This window comes from Zosterops lateralis, assembly GCF_965231275.1.
Source record: "Zosterops lateralis genome assembly, chromosome: 2".
NCBI classification, from domain to species: Eukaryota; Metazoa; Chordata; class Aves; order Passeriformes; family Zosteropidae; genus Zosterops; species Zosterops lateralis.
Genome location: NC_139763.1, coordinates 106,643,368 through 106,658,821, shown reverse-complemented (window position 1 = coordinate 106,658,821; position 15,454 = coordinate 106,643,368). Strand labels below are relative to the sequence as shown.

General features: G+C 39.9%; 1 protein-coding gene across 8 annotated transcripts in view; it reads left to right on the top strand.

Annotated features, from left to right (window-relative positions):
- The window catches only part of POU2F1 (POU class 2 homeobox 1), a gene marked incomplete at its 5' end in the record, with an annotated part of 102,208 nt that overhangs the window by 50,799 nt on the left and 35,955 nt on the right, over window positions 1-15,454 (top strand). For 6 of the 8 annotated variants that reach the window (XM_083855379.1, XM_083855383.1, XM_083855382.1 and 3 more), the window contains one exon: window positions 9,151-9,216. In XM_083855379.1, the coding sequence (XP_083711505.1) occupies window positions 9,151-9,216 (66 nt within the window). Of the gene's footprint in view, window positions 1-4,254; window positions 4,373-9,150; window positions 9,217-15,454 lie in introns of those variants that run through there. The other 2 variants (XM_083855377.1, XM_083855376.1) reach the window with 1 other exon arrangement.

The following is a 15,454-nucleotide window of genomic DNA, read 5'->3' as shown; positions in this document are numbered from 1 at the left end:
CCAAACTCACAGAAAAACCCTTTTATATGAACATATCAGGTGTTTACAAGTATCCGCTGTCCTGCACTGATAAGATAAATTAGCATTCCTGCTTAGCTCTCCACATGCTTAATTTCCTTCAAAAATGTACACAAAGGAATTTTGAAAGGCGTTTTGTGTGGTTGAAAGTTTTAAAGGATAGTTGTGATTTGAGTTTGTGAGAAGTAAAATTAGATGTAGACTAAAGTTCCAACTCATAGCAATTGCCTAATGACCAGTAATTCTAAACCAGGCCAATTTTATTTGACTTTTCCAGAAAACTGCTCTTTTTGGCTTTGAGAGCAAACTTACCAATTTTCAGATAAAATCAATTTTGTTAGCCACAGTCAGAGGTGGTGGCTAAAATTAGAGTTAGCTTGCAGCCCTAGCTATGAACAGGCTGCTGTCTGTCTGTAATTACTCTAAGAGGATTGTGCCAACTTGAGTAACAGTTTATTTTGTTGAAGTATGTGATTTTTACAATTATTTTTAACAGCACATTGAAGTTCTGTTTGTTGAAATTTTTGTTAGGTTTCATTTGTCTTGTGGGATGGAGACTTGGAAATGTCTTGAATTAAAATGTACCTTCAAGGTAAAATGTCCTAGGCATTGATACACTAATGAAGGCAGCATGCTAATGTTGCAGTTAATACTGCATTTCCTTTCCTTGTATTTTGTATTCCATTTGTATGTATTCCTTTGCACTTCACTCCACTGTTTAAAAGGGAAATAATGAGTTGGCTGATTGGCTAAATCTCATCAGAAAGTGCTGGCCCTGAAGTTTGCAAAGGTCATGGTTGTCACCGAGCTGGACAGGGGCAGAAATGTCTTACCTGTCGTGGAGGGCATGTAGTAAATGACATTTTAGTAATATATGGAAACACATCCATGTAAAGAAAACAAGAGATGCATAGTCTACAGGTAAAAATGATGTTCCCTTTCAAAAAATGGAGTTACTAAGGAATCAGGTATTGTCATTATAACTGAATAAAAAAAGTGACATATTCATGGGACAGACTGCAAAAGGAAGACATTCATATGAAATGGTGTGGTGTGGAAAATACATAGAAAGTGACCAAAAAAATAATAAAAATCAGAATGGAGTAGAAAGAGTCTCCTGAAATGTTGTCTGCAGGTTCCAAAGTGTTTGGCTGAAGAAAATCCGTCTTTGTCGTACATGGGTCTGTGTTAATTCCCTTGGTTTTAAGGAAGAGTTTGAATAGGTTTATGGGGGGAAAAATCATTAATGTAAAAACCGGAGAATTGGCTGAAGAGGAGAGACACATTTTTTGAGATATCAAAAAAGTAGTTTCATGGTATGTGGAGAGCTTTTTACTTATCACAAGGTCCAGCATTTTCTCTTCTGAGAGGTGCCTTTGGAGGGAAAATGAAACTGTGAGCAAAGCCCAGAGTGTTGTTTTGCTTAAACATGAGTACCAGAAGAATGCCCTTGGTTCGGGGTGTTAAGTAACTTTTAATAAGTAGCCATGAAGAAAAGAATGGGCAGTGTTGTGACAGAACCTAAAGAGAACATTAAACTAATGTATTCCACTACTGGTTTTGGAGCAGAGAGATAGGCACTGTTCATCCCTAGACATTTTTCTTCCCTACTACAGCAGAAATTAAGACTGTCAATGGTAAATTTAAACAAACAAACATAAGAAAACCAGGGCAAAGCAAAAAGTGGATGCCCCATCCCTGCAAGTGTTCCTGGCTGGGCTGGATGGGGCTTTGAGCAACCTGGTGTAGTGAAAGATGTCCCTGCCCAGGGCAAGGGGTTGGAACTGCCTGATCATTAAGGTCCCTTCCAGCCCAGACCACTCCATGTTTCTATGAGCTTAGATAAAAGGTAAGATAATAAATTTGTCAAAGAAGGAAGTAGTCACTGAAAGAATCATTTGGTCTGGGTTTTTTGTGGTGTTTGGTATTGGTTGGCTGGTCGATTTGGGGTGGGTTTTTGTTTATTTGTCTTCTTTTTTTTGGCCAGTTGTTAGTTTGACAGGTCAGCACATAAATTTTTATTTCAATTAGGCTGTTAGTGGACGTTCCAGCTCCAGTGAAGATTTGTGTGTAGGGGGTTGATGTTTGTGAGGCAGATGAGCCATGGCCACACGGGCGCCCGATTCTAACGGCCACTTCCTGCGCTCTCGGGGCTGCACCTGTGTTCCCCCAGCCCAACACACTCTGCTGAGAGGAGAGCTCTGCTGTCCTGCTCTGCTGCTGCCCCAGCTCACACACTTGCCTTGTGAGGTGCTTGGTCTGCTGCACCATTGGTGTCCAGGCCCTTCCCATAAAGCAAAGGGGTTATCTCCCAGTGCGCTCCAAAAGCAGGTGTGCAGGAGTGAAGTTTACTGAAGGTGTGTGAACCATGAAGATGTGCCTCAGAGGTCTCAGTGGGACACGTGAATGAGTAGAAAACCAAGTTGGAAACAAGGTATTAGGAAAACCTATTCAGCGCATGCAGTTGTTTCCCTGTGGTAAGGAGCACCTTCTCCCTCTCTTCTTGCAATCTTTTTCAAGTGTAGATCACTCATGTTAAATATATAGCTGGGAACATCTTGTGTTAAGTAGAGATATGAACCTGAACAGAAGAAGAGGTCAAGCGTGGAAATAAATTCTAGTCAGTACTGGATGATTGAGAAGTCCCTTTTCTCTCACTCCCTCTTGTTTGGAGAGGTGGTGCTTGAATTCACTTCAAAATGAGGAGAAGAAAAGTACAGCTAGGGTATTTTTAAAGGAAAAAAAAAAGAGAAAAACAACTTACTCTTTAAATTCACATTAGCACCTGGAAGTGGGTGGCTCAACCCTATAATCATCTGCATCATCATATTACCTTTTCTTGATCAGAATATGAAGTAATAAATTTTATGATATCCACATCACGCTTGAATTTTTATATAAATGTTCTTGCTGTTTAGGACACAAGTATTTGAGTGGCAAACAAACTATTCGAAATGGTTTAATAGAGCTTCATAGTTAGTCCACTTACTTACTTTCCCAAAAGTGGACCACTTTTGGAAAAGCAGATTGATTTCTCCGTAGACCAAAGCCTCTTCTCAGTTCTCCAGTGCTCTGGTGTACTTCGTGGTCACAGCTGTGAGCTCGTTCTGGTTATCACTGAGTGGTTCAGAGATGCAACGTGGGTGTGACGTGCCCCTTTCAAAAACCATAGCTCTGCAATAAGCTTTCTTTAGCCATATTGTGTACGTGTTTGAAGGGATTAGTAATAGATTTTTGGTATTTTTTCTTGGAAGTCTTTGGAAAGCAAAAGACTAAATCTATTTTGATTTCACTCGGGATAGATTAATGGGTGTCAAATGTTACACAATACTTGACATATCCACTGCTGTTAAGTTGGCCGTGGCAAAGGGATTACCCGATAATGAATCACCAAGCTCTTTAGCTGTTTAAAGAGAATCGTGCCACTTCCTTGCCCTGGTAGGACTCTCTTCCCTGCTTGGGACCTTGCTGAAAGAGCGCGTGTTTGGATGTGGAAAAACTCCACGCAGATGTGCGAGCACCGGTTTGACAGCTTTGTGTTCAGCTTCTACCTTGCTAATTGTTTTCGTGGGATTATTTGGATTGTGTGGAAAGCTTTTTCCAAATCCCCTTTATTACTGATGTTATTGTTGCCAGCAGGAATAAGATTAAAGGTGCTTAAGTCTGTAGAGTTGTTTCTAATTTGTACGTGTCATTTCAGTGGCATTTGAACAGAACTCTGTCTCTTCCCCTCCCTGATCCCCTGTGGTACTGTGCTTGAGTTAGGGCTGAGAAGCCAAGCTATTGGAAGAAAATTCATTTTGTTCCCTAATTATTATGCTGGCACTCGGGAGATAATTTTTCCCTTCATGCACTGCCAATTAATATGCAAATGAGCTGATAAATATTTATACCGTGATTTAAATTATGCAGGGAGCGCTTTCAGTGTACTCTGCAAATGAATTGTTCATGGACTTCAAAGTGCTGGCTGCTGTGCTAACGAGAGGAGATTTGCATAAGGCCCTAATCAGGCGCATACTGATTAAGCTTCATTATGGAAACTGCCAGCTGCAATCTTTGTTTCTATTTTATTACAAAAAGGGGAACTTTTCACGCTTCAGTCGCCTTGACAATGTCAGACACAGCTAGTAGGAGAGACTAAAACTCCACACAGCAACTGAAGTTTCCCTGTTCAGTTGAAGATTGCTATGGTGTAACTGAAGTTGTATTTCTCCCCCCACCTCCCCACTCCCTTTCATGTTCAGTCAGAGCAGTAGTGTAGATTTGATAGAAATTGCCATTCTCCCGTTCCTTGGACTATCTGAACCTGTAGAGGAAACCACAGCAATGCTGGACTGCAGCGACTACGTTCTAGGTGGGTACCAGCTCAGCTCTTTCTTACGGACACCGAGGCTGGGAGATTGACTATGCATAGTGGCTTAATCACATATGCAGAAGGTATTTGGGGGGCTGAAGCTCGCCATGAATCGGCAGCAAGTAGCTGCCTGCTAGATGGATAGCTCGATCTGTACCAGGGAAATACATGCTTTGGTTGGTTTGTTTGTTTGTTTTCCTCTTTTCCCTCGCTCCAGGAGAATTCCTTTCCTCTGCACAGACTTGGGTGATATTAATACAGACCTTTTGCTTTTAGGATTTCAGTCTGAGAAGCATTTGCCTTTTAACAAACACTGGACTTGACTTGCATATCTGTGTGTTATGAATTTTAAAGCATTAAAATGAATGAGAAGGAGCCTAAGTGTTGAAGGAATGTAGTAACTGTATTGAGCCATTCCACAACAGAATGTATGTTATGTCTGTGTATTTTTAATATAGCAAGGTTCTTCGTGTGTAATAGAAAATAAGGGGGAGTGCACAGTGGTTGCCATTGATACCGTTGCAAGCTGTGCTTAAGGTTACTGGGATAATATATTTCCTGCGCTGAGATTCCATCAGGACTGCAGAACAGACATGCCATAATTCCTTCTTCGTGTCTTTTAAAGTTATTTATAGTAATGGATCATCACAGTTTTACAATAGGTTTTATTTATTTTCAAGGCTTTTCCCTCTGAAGCTCAATGTGAATATATATATATATATATATTAAAAACATTTTTTTGTTATTATTTTCATTCTGTCATATAAGTTCATGTAAGAACTTATATCTCTAAGTAAAAGAATATATTTTTGGATGGTAAATTTTAAAACAGACGTTTGAATATGTTTGTTTCTGAATATGACGTGGTTTTTGAAAATTAATTGCTAAATATTTCTTGTCATGTTTTCACTCACATTAAACTTTGTTTTTTCCACGCACATAAATGAATCATTTTTGCTGGTGCAAATGGAGTGTTAGGCAGTTCCACTTTAATGGGTGAAAGGAAACAGTTAATGGTATATACCATGTTAAGATTTTCTTTGCTTTGCCAGCTGTGTACAGTCCTTATAACGCTTCAGGTTGGTCTGGTGTCCACTGCTTCTTTCTCCTGAATGCCTTTGGAAATGTTCCTGAGGGTGTGTGAAAGGCTGGCACAGCACTGCCTGGCGACACCTCAGCCCTGCTAGCAGAGTAGCAGCATGGAATGTATTCACTCCTGAGAGTTTGATTTCAATCATGCACCTGCTGCTTTCGATCCTTCCTTCTGGGGAGTTTGTTTTTAGATAATGTTGGCAGAAGTTGTAGCCCAGGGCCTTTATTTAAAACCCAAGGAAGATCTAAAGGAAGAAAAAAAAGGTGAAGGCATTTAAAGTTTGGGGGTTTTTTAGCCCACTTCATTTGTTTATTCTTTTAAGTTTGAAGCAGAAATTACACGGGCACGTATAAACCAAGTAGCCTTTTTATTTGACATAGAATGAATCCGTGGGTTGACTATCCTGCGGACATGAGCCTGTTTTGCTGGTAGCAGTTTTGTGCTTCAGATGGATGTCATACCATTTGCAATGGAAATAGCGGCATTGTTCTTGATGCTTTACATGCAGAAGGCCCACAGATTGAACAAGAAATAGTCAGCTGGTGAAATAATGGATGCTGCTCTCCTTATGGATGCTCGCTTCAACCTGAGCACTACCAGAAAGATGTTTCTTCTTCCAACTTGCTGCTTTTTTCAATAGCAGTGTTTGAGGTCTTTGGTAAGGGTGGATATTCACAATGAAGTATTCTTCATTTAGACAAGCTTTCAGTAGTTAAGTAAACTTTGAGTATGTCTAGTATTAAAAAACCTATTCTAGAAGGATTTATTTTGCAGCATAGCCTGACAGGAAAACGTATTCTGTCCTGGCTTGTTTTGTGGAAAGAGGTCCGTACAGTTATAACTTTGTGTGACTGAGCAAACTTGCTCATCATGTAGGAAGGCTTCTTGTGTGAGCTTCCTCATGGGATGGAGCAGTGACTACCCTGCTTGAGTTCAATGCACAGGACAGCTGTGTCCCCTCTCTGGGTTTAGTTTGCTTTGCTTATTCTATCATTATTATCCTGCACCTTGGCTCTAATACTTCAATTCCTGCAACAAACTAGCAACAGGAGGCCTTCTGTTGTTCTTCTATGAATTTTCTGAAGTGGTTCAGCAAATGGATTCCATGTTTGCATGAGACAACCTTCTCAGCCTGTGCTCTTCCCTTTTGTGGTCAGTTGTATCTTGAGTTCAAGCTATTCTTCTACTCTGGGCTTAAAAATTACATCCTGTGTCCAATAGCCTCACGAGTTAGCCAGGTTTCCACAACCAAATGCATTTGACTTGTAAGAACTCTTCTTATTTTCCTGTTGGAAAATGTGTGTGTTCCATGTTTGTGTTCAAGGCAAAGGACTCCCATTTGCTGTTCTCTAAAGTGAAATTTCAGTAGCCATCTGTGTGTGAAGGAATGCACTAATGGTGCTTATCAAATGCATGTTGCCTATAATCAGTCTAAACAAGTGTGCTGTTGCCACAACAATAAACTCAATTTAAGATATATGCAGTGTCTAGATAGGATCACAGATCTCTCAGCAGAGAGGGCCAAGTCAAGAGCAGACATTTCTGTATAGTCAGTGGAACCTTTGTTCTGTTTCTAGAGTGTGAATCATGCTATCCAAATGTGGAAAATTACAAAATAAGGAGCCTGGAAGAAATAGGTTCTGTACCTGCAACCTTAGCAGAGCTCTGTTTTTAAGATTGTAGCTTGAATGTGCTAAGCAGAGGTTGTGAAAAACGGGACAAAACTTGCTGAAGGGTTGGCCAACAGCATTCAGCTGCAAAGTTTCTCCTTATTCCCTCCCCCTTTCAGAAAGGAGTTTAACATGTCTGCCTTTATACCAAGGGTAACATTGGTAGTCCAGATCTCTTTTACACGTGGCTGAACATTTGAAAGATTTAAGAGTAAGCACAGGAACTTTCTGAGAAGAGTTGAGGCTCTGGAGAGGTTGTGTTAACTTGTCAGGGGACATTTTGTGGTTGTTACAGTCCTCTGGATTTTCAAGGCTCTATTGGGTTCAACCGCCACAGTTGTTCATGTGGATCATTATATTAGCTTTAAAAATATTGATCACAGAATCATAGAATGATTTGGTTTGGAAAAGACCTTAAAGATTGTCCAGTTTCAACCCTCCAACCCCCTGCCATGGACAGGGACACCTTGCTCTAGATCAGGTTGCTCAGAACCCCATCCAGACTGGCTTTAAAAACTTTCAGCATGAGGCATCCACCACATCTCTGGGCAACCTGTTCCAGTGTCTCACCACCCTCACAGTAAGAATTTCTTTCTAATATCCAGCCCAAACTTGCCCTCTTTCAGTTTAAAGCCATTCTCCCGTCACTACATGCCTTTCTAAAAATTCCCTCTCCAGCTCTCCTGCAGGCTCCTTTAGGTACTGTGAGGCTGCTGTAAAGCCTTCATGGAGCCTTCTCCAGGCTCTACAGCCCCAGCTCTCCCAGCCTTTGCCCATGGCTGAGGTGCTGCAGCCCTTTGATATCTTGGTGGCCTCTGAGCTCACTCCACCAGCTCTCTGTGTTTCCTGTGCACAGAAAGTAGCAGGTGATGGTGGTACATGGCAATAGCCCATCCTCTCATATCCAGCTTTCATGGACTGCCAAGCACTGAGGTGTCTGGGCATTCGTGGAACTGTCTGGGGAAAAGATGCAGCACAGTTAATGCTGCTCCTGTATTCTTCTTCAGCCTGTTGGTATTTTGGAAATCACTGCTTTGATGAAAGTACATGACAGAGGTAACCTTTTAAGCACCTAGGAAGAGAATATCCTGGAGTAAAGGGTTCATTTTAAGCTCATTGAACTTGCTTTTAGCTCATTATGGGAATGGAAGAGTGTGCTCAAGGATTTGCTTACACTTCATTTTATGAGCTGTTCTGTCTTGAGATTCTTTTTGTAATTTTGGTTTGTGATAATGTGGCACACTGGGGTCGGTGGCAAGGAATGAGGAGGTAATAAGCTGGAAGGCTGATGCTGTACACAGAACATCTGTATAGATTCCTATATAAGGAAACTATATTCTCTGTCTGCCATCTGGAGAGGCCCTCTGCATTGCACTGTATTCAGCTGACAGGCTTTGAACAGGAACAGACTTTTCAATACATTCATCCAGAGGGAGAAAGAAGAGGAATTATTTTATATTTGTGTGGTTTTGCATGAATATATAGGAAATATAAAATAACTGTGTCAGTGACATTCCAGTAAAATAGAAATGCAGTATTAGGAAAACAGCATCCATTTAATTATAGTGACTGAATTTCCTTTCTTTTGTTGGGGTGGGGCAGGGGGAACAAACACAAGAATAATGTAGGCCATGATGGTCAGACTTAATGTTTTTGAATCTTGGTGTAATCATTGTTCCTTCTTCCCCCCTCCTTTTTTTTCCTCTATGACTTTCATTGTATTGAAAATTAAGTTCCTACCTATCATTGCCCTCCAGCATGCTGTCTTTTATTCCCTTAATACCACGTTTTCACATATGGGAATAATGTCATAGAAAATTTTGAAATAATATTTATCTGAAAGATTCAGTATTGTGTTGTTCTTTTTTTTTTTTTTTTTTTTGTGTTATAATCTGAATTAGGGTAAAGTATATAGCAAATTTCTGCTGTTCTGTACTTCCCTTGAATAAAAAGGCATGAATAGATTTGGGGATTCTTTGCTAGTTTGTTTTATCTTTCTTTCTGTTTTAATGCAGACTCAAGAATGAACAATCCGTCAGAAACCAGTAAACCATCGATGGAGAGTGGGGACGGGAACACAGGTAAGAAATTATCGATTGGTGCACAGATGTTTTCTGGTGGAATTGAATGGATATTAAAAGCAAAGTTTCTTTACCCATTTAGTGGGATGTTAAAAACCCTCAAAACCAAACAAATAGAAACCTACACCCTTTGATTTTAGAGACCTGGGAATACTTTTGTCATTAACCCTACTGCATACAGGGCATTATTCATACCTACTTTATTGTAGCGCCATCCACACTTTTTATATAAGATTTCCCTTCCCCACTTTTTCTATCTGTAATGTTCCTGATACTACTGAAACTCTGGTGGCACCAGCTCTCCATAAATAGTCTCGTTTTTTCCTGGCAGAGCAAACCCTTGGCACTTCTAACTTCATAATTTATTTTTGGGTTGAAATTTTCCCTGGCAGATGTGGGCCACCGCTTGATCTTGTTTCCGTTTTAGATTTCATTCAAGCTGTCACAACAGTTCTCAAGAACAAGTCAAATGGACAAAGCATAATATACCAAAATTTTTAAAAATGTTAGCCAGCTTTTCTGTAATTTCTTAGTGTGTTAGAACAGGACCTCAAAATTTGGTGGAGAGGAACAGATTTTGTGTCAGGGCCAATCTGTCTTTTGGCACCCTCTTATGAGTGTGACCAGATTCTAAACCATTGAAGAAGCTTGTTGAGCCACTATAACTTAATCATGCTATCTCATGCTTTAATTCCTTTCTGGAGGTAATAAAATGCTCATTCTGAAAGCAAGAGAAATGACAATTCTAAATGGAAAGTGAGTAGTTTAACCTAGCTCAGAATCTTTAATCAGCTCAGAATAGTGTTTGGGAAGAGAAGATTCTGATGAGAGGGAACTTGTTGTTTTGAGAGAAATCCAGTTACTTTGTGTGAGGAAAACAACTTTTCTTCTTCATGGTTCAGTAATAAGAGTTTTATTTTACACTCTGGAGTTGTCACAAAATTAACACTATTTAATTTTCTTTATCTGAGAGGCTAGTTTTTTTCTGCCAATATATAGGTTCAGTCAAAAGGAATTCTACCTGCTTATTAGTGTGTGTTTTGTCACTGGCATCTCAGGTTTTATAGTTGTCATTTTATTTTTAATGGGAGAGGTATCAATTCTTTTTCTGCACAAGAAGTGTTTTATTATGTATTTAATGGTTTAAGAATATATAAAACATTATTTCAAAAACATACGGGCTGTAAATATTTCATGATCATAAACAGCATCAAGGGAACAATGGTTTTAAATATCTCTCTGGACTCCTTGTAGCTGGAGGATGTGTGTAAACTTCTGAGAAAATTCAGATTTCCTCCCCTGTGTGACCACAGTTCCCTCCATGTGCTTTCTCCTGAGCTCATACCCCACATGCTGCTCTCAATGCAACTTTAGCAGTTTCACCTCAACTGAGCTGGTAAGGAGGAGGATTTGTTTTATTCAAAGGTAATCAGTCAGTTATCACAGGAGCATTGCATCTGCTCAGCAGAGCTCAGGTCTCTTAGGCAAATATTTCATCATAGTGAAGGTGGTGGTCATGACATCAAATGGATGGTCTGGAAAGCTGCATGTAGGTCCTTCTGTGTTAAAAGGGAATATAATGACTGTATGGTTTTATATGCTTAACATTCAAGTTAGTTATTACAAAAGTTTGACTCTGATTGGCGTTTAAAACTTTTGGAATATTGCTTCTTTAGTTTAAATGTTTCCAGTCTTTCCTTCCAGTTTTGTATCCTGATTTTTAAATTATATGAGCTAAAGTAATCTAGAATTTTTGAGGACTCTCTGTTCTGCAGTCATTGCTTTGTTTTAAAATGTAGTGCTCCTAAACCACTGGAGATAGTGATTGATGGCATTTGGAATGTTCTTTGGGAGCTCAAGCATCAGTTGTATTAGTCAACTTGGCAGATGTTAGGCTCTGAAAGGAATACTCACAGAATGTAATTTTAGGCTTCTGATCGGGGTACTTAGATTATGGTTCTGGGCTCAGTGCATACTTGAGTGAAAAGAAGTCAGCTTTCAGCTCGAGTGCTGAGGAACTGGAAGTGCCATTGATTTTCTGTCAGTGCCTGTGCTCCCCAGATAATGCGTGATGATGATTTTTATAAACACTCAGAGTTCTTATTTTTGTAACTTTCTCTAACTGTCTGCTTTCCAGTGGCATTTGTAAATCACTTGAGTCTGCTGCGTAAACACTAATAGTCTTTTAAACTTCAGTGGAGGCTTGTTTGGGTCATTCCCGTTTTAAACTGTAGTGAGATAATGTGACTTGAAAATGTTAAGAGAAATTACTGTGGAGTGTGAATTTACATTTGGCAGACTTGATGTTCTCAGGAAAAAAAATTATAGTTACCACTGGTTAAAGATGACAACATCAATAGTTCTCTGAGCTACCAGCTAAGTTCCATGGAAGTTAACAAACTTGGGGTTTTTATTTTGAACTCTTGACTATTTAGGAAGCATCATAAAGTCCCCTAAATATATTGGTCACAATACAGTGCCTGGAATATGTTATGACTTAATTTTTTTTGTGCTAAATGGACTTGTCTTTTAAGCATCTGAAAAACCAACACATATTTCAGACCAATTAGAAGCAACAAGCAAAACATATGAATGAAAGAGCTGTTGGGTGGATGTTTTCTTAAGAACATGTGTTGACACACTGGTCATCAGTATTGCAGAATTAGAGAAATCTTTTCCAGGCGTCAGCTGTGGGCAGACAGTCTATGTAGTATCTGCTGGAGAAAGGAGAAGTAAGAAAAATATCTTACAGTAAATGGTCAGCCCTTTTGATCTCCTTTTTATAGGCAGTGTAAAATTTTCCAAAACATCTCAACCTTTTTGTTTGTTTAGTGCATCTTCTCTTGTAAGAGCTGTGTGAACGCAGAACTGTGAAAGCCAAGGTTATAATGACTATGGAAACTGTACTATTATGACATTTGTTGACATAGCAGCAAAATAATAGTTACTGTAAATGTAGTATTTGGAAGGATTCTAAGGATACTTGTTTGCATTGCTTCATTTCCAAGGATTGATTTTCCAGTTTCCATAAGAAGGAAGTCTGTAGGAGAGAGACCATGAACCGTCCTCCATCTGCTAAAATCAGGCAATTATCAATGCTGAACTCGTTATTAGGAAAGGTGGATGGGGAAACAACAATTTCTGAGTGTTGGGGGTATCTCTCTGTCTTTCAGCAGAGGGGAGGAGAGAGAATGACCTGGGAAAATGTGGTGGTGGTGCTGGGAGGTGTCTCCCAGAGCACAGTGCAGATACCCACTCTAGCTGGTTTCCTTCTCCTTGACTGCCTTCCCTTCCTGAATTCTTCCTTGCACCTTACTCCACATCTCACCTGGAGTTCCTCACTCCTCTTCCTTTCTAATACAGTTTGCAAACTCAGGCTGAAGTCTGATGGTTATAATCTGGAATTTTGAGAGTAAGTTATTCTCCTGACTGCAGGTGCAGTGTTCCCTTGCCTGCTTTGCTTTGCTTTGTCATGCCTTTACCCTCCGCAGGTACAATTCCAAAATGCCGTAAAATAATCCACATTCAGTATCTACTGTTCTGTCCTTTCCCTGGAGTATCACTGTATCTTCACCCAAACCAACTCCATGCAGGAGCTGAGCACATGGCTGAATTTATGCCAGGATTTAAACATGCTTGGGTTACACTGGCCCTGGACTGTAAGGGTGAAATCTCATCCCATAGCTTGCTGGGAGTGGAGTACCCAAACCAAAACTAACTACTGGTGAACTTACCAGAAGGGGCAGGACAGGGAGAATGGAGCAAAAAGAATGGAGAGATAGGAGTTGGAGAGTTCCCACTCTTTTGGGGCTGTTTTTGGCGTTGGCAGCTCTAGCAGTTATGGAAGTTGGGATGAAGATGGCAAATACATTAATACCCAGGACTGTTAAAATCACAGTACATGTGATTGTATCTACCATGTCTGTTAATCGTCACAGGGTTTTGTATTTAACTCTTACCTTGAGTAAAAGTGGCATTCTTGTCCTTACAATGTGCTGACCTTCTGCTTCTGACAACTCCATTTCCCAGTTCCTTATCAGATTTCTTGGATTCTATGGGGCTGGTGCCACATCCTTCTGAGCTCCTTAAAAGCAAGGCCTCTCATATGCTGGACTCATTTGGTTTTCTTTACTCTTCTTCAAAAGACACAGGCATCCTGTGATAAATGCAAGCAGCCAGGGTAGCATTCCTTCCAGAATTAAGGCTGCATCCAGAGGGGAAGAGATACTGGGCTCCCAAACACCAAAGGAAGTTTAAGATGCACGTAGTAAACCAGAGAGTAAACAGGTGTGATGTGGATTTTTGCACCCTGAGTTTGGTTTTGGGAGTTCTGGGGAGAGCAAGTTGATGTTCTTTCAAGACTGAATTTAAAGAAAATGTTGTTTTCTCTCAGTGTTTGTCTAAGTTGTTTGCTGGGAGCCACGAAGATTTTAAGCTCAGTCTTAGAGCTTGCTTTGTGCTAAACCATCACCTAGGAAGATTGTTTCAGATTTCCATATTAAGAGTCAGCAGAACAGAAATGTGGAGCATTTCTTCTGCACACCTGTGCAGTAGTGCTTTTTTAATATGGTATCATGATTTTTTCAGGCCCTTTTTGGAAGATAGTTGACTCAAACAGCTTCACCTATTTACCTAAGGTGAGGCCTGCAGCTGGTTCTCTCAGAAACAGATAATTTTTTTAACCCCCACAGATTTCCTGTTGGAATGAGGAGTATTTGCCCTCCAGTAGGTTTTCTTATCTGTATTTTTTTCACTCCCTGACCATTGAAAACTAATTCAGAACCTTTGCTTAAATGAGGAGGTGGTAGGTTGTTTCCTTTGACTTATGGTTGCTATTTGTCAGGAATTACTTTTATATATTTACCCAAGCCCTTTTTCATTCCCTTTGTATTTCTGCATGGAGAGAATTCTGAAGGTTACTGGAAAGAATGAAGATAGATGAGATTCTTCTGGTTCTTCCCAGCAGGCCTTCATATATACCATTCTTTGGAGAAAGGCAATGGAGTTGCATTCCTTCAAGAGCAATTCAGACTAGTGAGAATCCCTACATTCATGTTGAACTGGAATTTTAGACTAATAAAGGAGAATAAATTGATGTTGTTTAAAATTAGAATATTTTAACACATTTGTGGATATTTGGCCGCATGTATGTCTCTTAAGTCTGTAAACCTTGGCCCAAAGCACAGAATTCAAAACTTGGGAGTCGACCAAATCTTGCCACACAGAACCCCCACCAAAGATGCATCAAAGGACCACCTTAGGCATACTTTACATGGATGGTAGGGAGCTTGATATTATGTCTGTATTTAGTTGAACAATGGCTCAGTCTTTGGAAATGTTACCTGTATAAGCTTTTTGTAGGTCAAAATAGCAGTGTAGGATGTTGGACAGTCTATTTTACTAATCACATTTTATGCCTGCTTGCTTTTCCAGATGTTTCTAAGGAATAGCAACCACGTATTGTTCTTCAACAACCGTGACTCTTTTGCTCAATAGATAACCTAGGTTTTTATGGCAAAGAATGCAGATGATGGAAGGAATTTTGAAGTAGGAGTTACTATGCACACCTGCCCATAGGCACTGAACAAAATCCAATTGTCATGACAAGTAAACATGCAAGTCTAAAGCTGGTTTTGCTTCATTTCAGTCACGCAATTTTGAAGATTGCATCATCTGTTTTAGAAATTCTCTGCAGCCCAACACACTTGGAGTCTCCCTTCCTGTTATTAGCCACTGTGGGTAGTAACAAAACAAAAGGACTTGTTTATTTTTTTTCCTTTTTCTTCTCACACCCAGATTATTTTGAGATAACTGGGGGGTTTTCATGTCTTCCGAACAGTTTAGGAAAAGACTGCAAAATATAGCAAAATAACCAGGTTTTAGTTATATGAGAGTAAATGAAAGCAGAAGGAAGCCCAGGTAGTTATCTTACCTAATGAGACCTCTGAACAAACTTTAACAGAAATGTAGGGGAGTAATTTCTGGAAAGAGTTAAACTGTGGCCCATAACTGGTGTAGCTTTACCTGTCCTTAAGGGAAGATGGCTTTTATATGAACCTTGCTGTTGGCACTTTCTGAACTTGATAGAGGTCTTCATCTATTGGATAGAGGGTACATGGAGAATGGAAACACAGTTTAATCATAGCAGCAAGCACCCATTTGGTTCTCAAACTGTGTAGAGAGTGATGGGATAGTAGTGTACATAGAAACACAGGTCATAGAATTATTTAGGTTGGAG